The sequence below is a fragment of the Arvicola amphibius genome, chromosome 6 (genome assembly GCF_903992535.2).
Source record: "Arvicola amphibius chromosome 6, mArvAmp1.2, whole genome shotgun sequence".
NCBI classification, from domain to species: Eukaryota; Metazoa; Chordata; class Mammalia; order Rodentia; family Cricetidae; genus Arvicola; species Arvicola amphibius.
Window position 1 is genome coordinate 45887230 of NC_052052.2, and position 10438 is coordinate 45897667.

Below are 10438 nucleotides of genomic sequence, written 5' to 3' on the forward strand. Positions count from 1 at the left end.
CCAGATACTGGGTCAGTAATCCAAATCCAAGTGTGAGAGCTCACAGTGACCAACAGACAGATTTTTCAAGACTGTCTTCAGGCACTTTAAGGAGAGATTAAGAGATGAGTTCCAGCAAATGGTACTGAAGAGGGTTGGTGGGATTGACATCTAGACAGACGTCACTTGTCCCAAGGTCAGTCTATCTATATGTAGAAGTCAACTTCTATTAAATCTGCCCAGGGACAATAAGACCACTACCATAATTTAAACCCAAATTTGAAACAAGCTTTAATTAAATACTGACCAGATGGATGGACTCTGGCCCAGTCTATCTCTGGTTCCCCAGATGATGGCCCTGAATCAAGTTTTGCAGCGACTATTTCCCATCAGGTTCAATCAGGGGCAAGGATACATCCTGACATATATCTAACCTACATCTGGCCTACATCTAACCAGGGGCACAAGTGATCAAGCACATCTGCACATCCAGTGCCGATGGGTCAAACTTGTTTAGGGGAGTGAAGACACGTGGCTTGTTATCTCCCATAAATAATTGCCCCAGCATTTCAGGAACTATCTGTCCTTAGGCATAAGGCTTGCAGAACAGAAATTTTTTTAATGAATCTCTTAGGCATAGTAATTAAAACTTTAAAAGTAACTTAGTTAGGCTCTCACACACCCAGGACACCGTCTTTTGTGGTAGGCTCCCACAAGTCATAGCAAGCTAGTCCTGTGGGTATCACTGTGGCCCGCTCTACTGCACAGCAGTGCAGCTCCTTTTCCACTCTCAATAACAATGACCACATCAGGCTGGCGTGGGACATGTAGGAAGGACCACCCTGAACAAAAGACAGCAACATCCTAGAGACATTACCGGAGACCTCCCTGATCTCCGCCCCTCAACACAGCCATGTTTCTGTTCAGAGTCTTCACCACGCCCCTCGTTGTCAAAACCAGTGTCACACATTCCCACCCTGTAAACCCCTTTCAGAACTCAAAACCACTTTTCACATGTGAGCGGTTAGGGGCATGCCAGTACCTGTTCGCACATAGATGAGCACAGAGATTATCTGCTTGGATATTCTTTATCTGCAGCACTGCTGGGTTCACAATGGCCAGACAATTATACCTGCAAAGGAAAGGATGGTTTTCTGTGGTTGTTGACCTTCCTTAGCTGTGCAGGCCTTTTACAGGAGGCCCTTTAGAAAGTAGACAGTCCTTTAACCCCAGCACTTGGGAGGCAGAGGCAGACGGATCTCTGTGAGTTCGAGGCCAGCCTGGTCTACAAGAGCTAGTTCCAGGACAGCAGGCACCAAAGCTACAGAGAAACCTTGTCTTGAAAACAAACAAACAAACAGAACCCCAAACAAACAAAAAAAGATGACTTTTTTTAACAAAGAGATGTTGGTGACAGTGGAATTTGGGGAGCTGAGAAAGGAACACGTTTATCCACTTCTCTTCCTTCTCTGCAGAAGCAGAGATGCTGAAGTGCCTCTTCTTGATTCCATCTAGCAAATGTGTGAAGATTTCCCATCTGCCCCAGCTAAGGACCAAGTCTTGCCATGTCTTCCAGCTGCCACCAAACCTTCAGCTCTAACTCCAGGATACAGTTTGGAGTCTGGATCTATCATTTTCAAATCTCCATGACAGTATAGACAGCTGAGGCCCGACCTGCAGGTTCCTACAGCATAGCTCGATGGACCCTTTTCTGCGCTGGACCACAGCAACAAGTATGCTGCACATTCATTGAGATTTCCTCCACAAGGTTGAGATCAGTTAATACCTTCAAATGTATCATCACTCCAGGGTCTGGAAAGACTTGAAAGTCGATGATTCGAGCCAGGATGTGGTGGTGCAAGTCTTTAAGCCCAGCACTCAGGAGGCAAAGGCAGGTGGATCTCCATGTAAGTTCGAGGTCAGCCTGGTCTACAGAGTTAGTTCTAGGACATCCAGGGTTAAACAGAGAAACCCTGTATTGAAACAAAAAATGTATAAACTGAGGCCTACACCAGAGCAGTGAACTGGCCCTAAGAGATCCGTGTGTGGGGAAGAAGAAGGGCTGGTTAAGCTTCTGGCCATCAATGGTGTCTTTGCTTCCATGCTTCCCCAGGCTGGAGGGCACTAAGAGAAGGAACCAATGGGGTCCTCGAGAATTTGGTCCCGGGTGGATCAGAGGCTTCTGGTACCAGACTGGAGGACTTGTAGAACTTGGGCCAATAATGGCAAGTGCTTAGAACAGAGTAGAGCAGACACGGCCCTGAGGAAGAGGCCTGCCCCGCCTAGCTCACAGGTTAGTGTGGAATGAGGCTGGGACTGTGGGAAATGGGATGAAGAGAAGTGAGACAGGGCCGCAGACGCCTCTCTGGCAAAGAGCCTTTCCTAATGCACAAACATCTGGGGCTTGATTCGAGGCACAGGTGGGGGTGGGGAAAAAGCAAACACGTGCAAGGGAAAGCTGGTGTGTGGCGTGTGGATGAGAAGCAGGTCTCCTCTTCTGAGGATCTCACCCATTCCACACCTAGGACGTGCAAACTCAGCGTGGTTGATTTAGGGAATGTGCCTCATGATTTCTGGAGCATGTGGGCTGTGAGCCATGAGGGGGTTGCCCACCACAGGTCATGAGACAGAAGCATCAACTTTTTGTTTTGCGCCTTTTTTTTTTTTTTTTTCGAAAAAGGATTTCTCTGTAGCTTTGGAGCCTGTCCTGGAACTAGCTCTTGTAGACTAGGCTGGCCTTGAACTCATGAGATCAGCCTGCCTCTACCTCCTGAGTGCTGGGATTAAAAGCATGCACCACCATCTGTTGGTTTCAAAGCCAAAAGATTCTCCTCTCTTCTGTGGGAAGCCTCTCAAAAACACCCCTTTTCATTTCTAGCCTGTCCCATTCCACCGCAGCTCTGGTGTATCCATTCCCATGAGAAAGGTTACCTGAAGGGGCTTTGTCTATTGTTTGATGGTGAATGTACTGGCTCAGTTCTCCAGGACTCTAAAATGAGCCTGAAATAGAAAGTCCAGCATGTCGTTGTCAAAGGATCTTTGCCCTGCTCACCATTATGAACCTGTTCTGGAATTCAGGAGCTGTGTTGGATGCGGTGGCCGACACCTGCTGACAGAGGCAGGAGGATGGCTCGACAATGGAAGCTGAGCCAGGATGGGGGGGGGGGGCACACAGGAGCAGAGCCAGGCTGTAGTGGCACACATTGCTAATCTCAGCACTGGGGAGGAAGAGGAGACAGGCAGATCTGTGTCTGAGAGCAGCCTGTTCTGCAGAGCAAATTTCAGAACAGCTAGGGAAATCTTGTCTCAAAACCTGCCCCCACCCACCAAAAAGGCAGGGAGATTGCAGTAAGTTTCAGTTAGCCTGGGAAAAGTGGTGATACCCTGTCCAGACGAACCATCAATACCGAGAGCTGTGGCCAGGTGCCAAGAGCAGCTTGACAGGGAATCCTGGAGAATTAGGCAGTGACTCCATAGCTACTGAGAAACCCTGTCTCGAAAAACCAAAAATAAAAAAAAAAATAATGAAGAAGAAGAAAGAGTGTGGACCTGAAGGGGAGGGGAGGGGTGTTGTTCTTAAAAAAAATTGCTATAAAGTCCCAGGCGGCAGCTGTAGGCAGCAGAAATGCTGTAGGTCCCAAATGGTGGTAGCGGGCCATGTGGCAGCAGACAGCGGGCCCTGGGAGCAGCCAGTCCCAGGCAGGGAGACACATGGCAGGCAGGCAGGAGACAGAGACATGGACACACATGACATGCAGAGTGAGGTTGAATATTTATTCAAGGGGTTATGAAGGGGGACGGGAGAAGGGGAGAGGGAGAGGGGAAGGGAGAGAGAGACAGAGACAGAGACAGAGACAGAGACAGAGACAGAGAGATAGAGAGAGGGGGGAGGGGGAAGCGGAGAAGTGGGGAGAGGGCAGAAGTGAAGCTGCCTCTCTGAGAGGAAGATGAAAAAGAGAGCGAGCTCAGGCTGGAAGCAGGAAGCAGAAGATCAGCCTGCCTCAGTGGATGGGGGAGGGAGTGGGCGTGGCTTGTCTCTTAAAGGGACCAGGGACCAAAACCATAACAAGGGGAGGTAAAGAGAAACTGAGAGGAATAGAGGGAGGGGAAACTGTAGTCAGGATATATTGTATGAGAAAAGAATCTATTATCAATAAAAAAGAAGAAGGAGGGGGAGAAGGAAAAGGGAAGAAAGGGAGGCAGGGAAGAAAGAAAGAAAGAAAGAAAGAAAGAAAGAAAGAAAGAAAGAAGAAAGAGAAAGAGAGAGAGAGAGAGAGAGAGAGAGAGAGAGAGAGAGAGAGAGGCAGGGAAGGAGGGAAAAGAGACAGGGCAGTGGTGGGTGGTGGCCCACACCTTTAATCCCCAGCCCTCCGGTGGTAGAGAAGGCAGACTTTTGTTACTTCAAGGCCAGCCTGGTCTACAAGAGTGAGTTCAAACCGTACCTCAAAAAAAAAAAAAATTAAAAAAATAAATAAATAAAAGTAGAAAAAAAAAAGCCTGGCAGAGCAATTTTCCTTTTAAGTTAACAAAGATCCATTTCTTTTTTCATTTATATATTCTTGAATATTTCCTTTTTTTGGGGGGGGGGGACATAGAGCAAGGAGCCTAGCAAGTGATCTAGGCTGGCCTTGAATCTCTGTTCCTCCATCTTTCTCTAAAGAGTGGAGGAACTGCAGGTGTGCACTCCTGGGCCCATTGGTGGAGTTCTGGGGCCTAACCCAGGCTTCGTGAGGACGCGCATCCCAGAGCTTCTGCTGAGGGACGGTGTGTATGTTAGTATTTGCCGGCATGTCTGTGTGTATATTTGTGCATCACATATGTGACTGGTGCTTATGGAGGACAGAAGAGAAAGTCATCACCCCTGAAACTGTGGGTAAAGACAGCTGCGTGCCACCGTGTGACTGCTGGGCGCAGAACCTGAGTCCTCTGAAAGCAGAGCAAGTGCTCTTAACCCCCTGCGCCCTCTGTTCTGCCGCAAACCAGACTCTTTTTGTTTTGATTTGTTCTTCATTTGTTTGTTTTGTTTTTCCAGACAGGATTTTTTTTTTTTTTTTTTTTGGTTTTTCGAGACAGGGTTTCTCTGTGGCTTTGGAGCCTGTCCTGGAACTAGCTCTTGTAGACCAGGCTGGTCTCGAACTCACAGAGATCCGCCTGCCTCTGCCTCCCGAGTGCTGGGATTAAAGGCGTGCGCCACCACCGCCCGGCCAGACAGGATTTCTATGTGTAATAGCCCTGGCTGTCCTGGAGCTTGTTTTATTTGACCAGACAGGCCGGTCTCAGATTGCCTTTGCCTCCTGAATGCTGGGATTAAAGATGTGCTTCACCATGCCCAGATCTAAAACCAGTCTCTTAATGTGTTTGTGCGAGGTGCAAAGTAGGAATATTCAGTGTCCCCTTGAGCTGCACGCCACCCTTGGCTGCTGGAGGGAGGGTTGTGTTGTTGGAAAACACCGTGTGAACACCAGTGATCCAGCTTGGCAAGAACTCGGGCCCTGGGATTCAGACAGTGACTCAGACTCCTCTTTGATTGCTTTGGGCTTTTCAGTACTTGCTGTTAGCTTGTTTTATATATCTCTTTTTATTGTATGTGCATGAGGGTATTGCCTGCATGCACGTAAGTGCACAGCATGAGTGCACCGTGCACTGAGTTCAGAAGATGCCACCAGGTGCCCTAGAATTGGAGCTGTGGGTGGTTGTGAGCCACCCTGTGAGTAGTGGGAACCAAACCCGTGTCTGAACTGCTGAGCCATCTCTCCTAGCACCAAGTTCCTCAGGTGTTTTCGGAAGTCAGTACATAGCCACAATAGCACGTCAGCAGGAGAACATTAGTCTTTCTCTATTCTTTATGTCATATGTTTATTTTTATTTATTTACTTTTTACTTATTTATTTATTTGGTTTTTTTGAGACAGAGTTTCTCTGTGTAACAGCCCTAGCTTGTCCTGGAACTAGCTCTGTGGACCAAATTGTCCTTGAACTCACAGAGGAGAGCAGGCTTCTGCCGGCAGAGTGCTGGGATTAAAGGCGTGCGCCCCCACTTGCCTTGTGTTTAGTTCTTGAGGCAGGGTTTCACCCCGCAGCAAGATGTCCTTGAACTCTTCCTAATTCTCCTGTTTCAGCTACTAAGCTGCCTTTGACGTCCTTTGCTCAAGTGGGTTTGACAATCCTCCTCTTTCGGAGTTGGTCTTTCGTAGTACAGGGTAGTCGGGAACTTGCCAAGCAGCCTGTATGGTCCACCCCTTTTCCAGACATTCTGCTTGAGATTGAATGGCCTTATCACTTCTGGAATTTTGGGTTGTTTGCATGGGCTTTGAGACACTGACTGCAGCCAGGGCGGTGCAAGCTGACAATTCACTTCCTCAGACTCTAAATGCAGCCTGTGGCCCAGCTCACAGGGCACATCCGGGGGATGGGATTGGGGAACAGTGGGAATGGGATTGAGAGGAGCAATGACTAGTCAGCTGAGACAGCGGGGAACGTGTGTGTGATTGTGAGTTTCCCTGTGCTGTCTGCCAGGGCTTTCTTTTTTCTTTTTCTTTTTAGATTTATTTATTTATTTTTGTGTACAGTATTCTCAGTATTCTGTCTGCATGTATGCCTGCAGGCCAGAAGAGGGCACCAGATCTCATTACAGATGGTTGCGAGCCACCAAGTGGTTGTTGGGAACTGAACTCAGGACCTTTGGAAGAGCAGGCAGTGCTCTTAACCACTGAACCATCTCTCCAGCCCCTTTTTTTCTTTTTCTTTCTTTTTTTCCCCCTTCGGTTTTTCAAGTTAGTGTTTCTCTGTCTTTGGAGCCTATCCTGGGAACCAGCTCTTGTAAAATCAGGCTGGCCTTGAACTCACAGAGATCTGCCAGCCTCTGCCAGCCTCTGAGCGCTGGGATTAAAGGCGTGCACCAGAACCACCCGACTCTACCAGGACTTTCATGACTTACTTTCTTTTGGTGGTGGTGGTTTGATACGGAGGTGTGACTAGGCCCTTTAGTGATTTCTTTGACAGGGAGGAAGAAGGGCTTCCTAAGCCTCAGCCTGAAAAAGTGTTCTTTCCAGGAGCGTCCCCGTGATTCTGGACCCTGAGGATCTACAAGAATGAGTGACCTAGCCCAAGCCACACGCCTGCAGCAGATCGTGCAGTGGCTACTGCAGGACGAGGCCTTCGCTATCTATGCTCTAGATGACCTGCCCACGGAGCTCTTCCCACCACTGTTCAAGGAGGCCCTCACCGGCAGACACACTAACATCCTGAGGGCAATGGTGGCAGCCTGGCCCTTTCACTGCCTCCCCATGGGGACCCTGATGACTGTCTCCCACACAGACACTTTGAAGGCTGTGCTCGACGCACTGGATTTTCTGGTTACACAGAAGGTTCATCCCAGGTAGGTAAGACCCTTCTAATGGTGCTACCGGGCCAGTCGGGGGACAACCGGAGTGAGGGAGAGTGTAGTCAAATGTGGATCTGAGCTCTCTCACTGCGTGGAGGACTGCAGAGGCTTTTGTTCTTTTTGTTTTTGGAGACAGGGTTTCTCTGTATAGCTTTGGAGCTTGTCCTGGAACTAGCTCTGTAGAGTAGGCGGGACCTCGAACTCAGAGATCTGCCTGCCTCTGCCTCCAGAGTGCTGGGATTAAAGGTCTGTGTGCCACCACCACCCAGCAGGTCTCAGATCTTACAATAGGTACAAAAGACAGTCAGGTGTGGAGGGCAGCTTAGTTCTGACACAGCCTCAGAGTGAGCCTGTCCCCATGCTTCCAGGCAAAGTGGGATCAGGCAGGACTCACAAGAAGCATAACGAGGGCAGGAAAACAGAACTGCAGATGCCAGTGAGGAAAAAGAGTCCTTCCCAGAGGATGGGGCTATGGGATTGATGCCCAGCTCTGAAAACAAACAGTTATCTACGAGACAGTGGAGGATGGAAAGTGAGTGGAGATGTGGAAGAAGAGCAGACTATGTAGGGTCTGATCCCAGCTCTTCCTATTTCTACCTGTCTTCCAAGGAGGTGGAAACTCCAAGAGCTTGATTTGCGGAAAGTGCACTCGGACTTCTGGGATGGACAGGCAGGAGGCCTAGATATCAGCTCCAGCCAGCAGGTCCTGAGCCAGGAGCAAACCCGGGCTCCCCATCCACAGTGTGCTGTGAAGCAGCCCTTGAGGGTGTTAGCTGATTTTGACCTGTGTGGGGAGTGTCTCAGGGAAGCTGACCAATACCTGTTGAGGTGGGCCAGGCTGCGGAAAGGCCTGGTGCTGCTGTGCTGCAGGGAGCTGAAGATCAGATCATCACACGTCTCCACTGTCATAGAGATCCTGAACATCTTAGACAGAGACCGTGTCCCCGCGTCGGAACGGAATTCCTGGTGGCAACAGGGAAGCCAGGCCTGGCTTGCACATTTCCTGGGACAGCTGGGAAATCTTCTGAGAATCTCCAAGACTGTTTTCAGTGGTGACTCTACGCCACCAGACGTGAAGAGCTGTGTTACCGAGCCAGTTCCACAGCTCTCCAACCCTGATGGTCTCCAGCGTCTCTATATGAATAGCATCTATTGTCTAAAAGGCAACTTGAAGGCATTGCTAAGGTGAGATGGGAAGATGTCCTGCAGATCAGAGCAAAACATTTCTCTGTGCTCTGCGGATAGGGGACCCTTGGTATCTACCAGGCACAATGGATCCAACAGGGCTGGAGACCAGTGGAGAGGCAAGGGTGGCCGCCTGCCTCTGTGTTAGTGTGGGAATGGCTGCGTGGGGGCATTGGTAAGGGGCTGAGAAGCTGGAGGAAATCCTGGCACTAACACTGAGTGCCAGAGGCCGGGCTGAAGCAGTGTGAATGGGGATCGAGTCTGCTGCTGACGTCTGTATCCAGAAGGTCTGCAGAGCTACCCCAAGTACGTAACTAGGTCTTTAATCGGTTGGTTGGTTTGTGCAATGTCGCCCTGAGGAGACCAGTACTGGGGGGTTTGGCTTTAGTAAAGGAGTGTCAGTGTGTAGGTCCTGAAGCAGTCCCACTACGATGTTGACTGACCTTGGTGTCAAACACTGTGACCCAAGTGAGAAGGTATTGGCAGCGTCCTGATGAGCACGTCTGTCACCTGGTGAGACTGAACTTGAGCAACGCGAACCCACCCATCATCGCGGCAATTCTGTCACCAACGCTCTCCGCTTGCCAGAGCTCATTTCTTGTCTCTCCCTAGGTGCCTGGAAACCCCCTTGGAGAACCTGTCCATCACCCACTCCCAGCTCTCGCAGGCCGACTTGAATCACCTCCCCCTGAGTCTAAACCTACACCAACTCACACACCTGAACCTCAGCGGTGTGGCACTGTCCCATTTCAGCATCGAGCCCATCCGTGTTCTTCTGGAGAGAGTCGCAGCCACTCTGAAGACCCTGGAATTGGAAGGCTGTAGGATGAAGGTCTCCCAGCTCAGTGCCCTCCTGCCTGCCTTAAGCCAGTGCACCCAACTCACTAAGATCAACTTCCACGGCAATGGCAGCTCCATGGCTGTCCTTCGGGACCTTTTCCAGCACACAGCAAACCTGAGCCAGCTGGCCCTGGAGCTGTACCCTGCCCCCTGGGAGTGCTATGGTGACCAGGATCTTGTCCTCGAAGATAGATTTGCCAGACTTTGTTCTGAGCTCATGGATATTCTCAGGGCCATAAGGCGTCCCGGATCTGTCCGCTTTGCTGCTGGTGCTTGCTTTGTGTGCTATGACTAGAGAGTAGACATCTTTGTGGACAGAGGGAGAAGGCTACTGCTGGGCACTGGGAGGTGACGTCCAAAGGAGGGGTGTGTCATCAAATAGACGCAGAACGCTGTGAGAAAGAGGGGATTAGGAATAATGAGGTAGCAGTTCAGTTGGAAGGGGAAAGTTGTCATGGAGAACAATGGGACCATGGGGACAAGTGACTTAAGAGTCAAATAAAATTTGGTATTTCTAAAGAAGCTTCTAGCAGTATCTATTAATGAAGTGGTTGTTCCTGGGAGGTGGTTTTGATTCACTTGTCAGACCCTGGGAAGGTGAATGCTCACCATCTGAGGTCCTTCTTGGCCACTATTCTTGTCTCCATTTTTAAAGTCTTGAGATCCCTTATCTGTGAAAGGAAGGAAGGAAGGGAGGAAGAACTTCCTGAACTAAAGGGAACCTAATTGATCCATAACAATGAAGAAATTCATATGTAATAAAAATCTTTCTTGGCCGGGCGGTGGTGGCACAAGCCTTTAATCCCAGCACTCAGGAGGCAGTGGCAGGCAGATCTCTGTGAGTTCGAGACCAGCCTGGTCTACAAGAGCTAGTTTCAGGACAGGGTCCAAAGCTACAGAGAAACCTTGCCATGAAAAAAAAACAAACAAAAAAATCTTTCCGACTAAAGAACATACCAGGCCTGTTGAATTCCTGACAGAATTTGAACAGACATTCAAATGAGTGGTATAGTCAATCCTTAAACTATCAAAACAAAACAAACAATAGATG

At 49.4% G+C, this 10438-nt stretch overlaps 1 protein-coding gene across 1 annotated transcript; it reads left to right on the top strand.

The window, feature by feature from the left end:
* Positions 1 to 7069: 7069 nt before the first annotated feature.
* On the top strand, positions 7070 to 9682 carry LOC119817250 (PRAME family member 12-like). The gene is made up of 3 exons (XM_038334424.1): positions 7070 to 7356; positions 7972 to 8547; positions 9160 to 9682. Exons 1-3 carry the CDS (start codon positions 7070 to 7072, stop codon positions 9680 to 9682), a joined length of 1386 nt encoding a protein of 461 aa, XP_038190352.1.
* Positions 9683 to 10438: the final 756 nt, after the last annotated feature.

Excerpts from the sequence above, each read along its gene's own strand:
- LOC119817250 (XM_038334424.1), top strand. The coding sequence starts at position 7,070 with ATGAGTGACCTAGCCCAAGCCACACGCCTGCAGCAGATCGTGCAGTGG. Across the intron at positions 7,357-7,971 it reads ACACAGAAGGTTCATCCCAG|GAGGTGGAAACTCCAAGAGC; the intron begins GTAGGTAAGACC and ends CTGTCTTCCAAG. Across the intron at positions 8,548-9,159 it reads AACTTGAAGGCATTGCTAAG|GTGCCTGGAAACCCCCTTGG; the intron begins GTGAGATGGGAA and ends GTCTCTCCCTAG.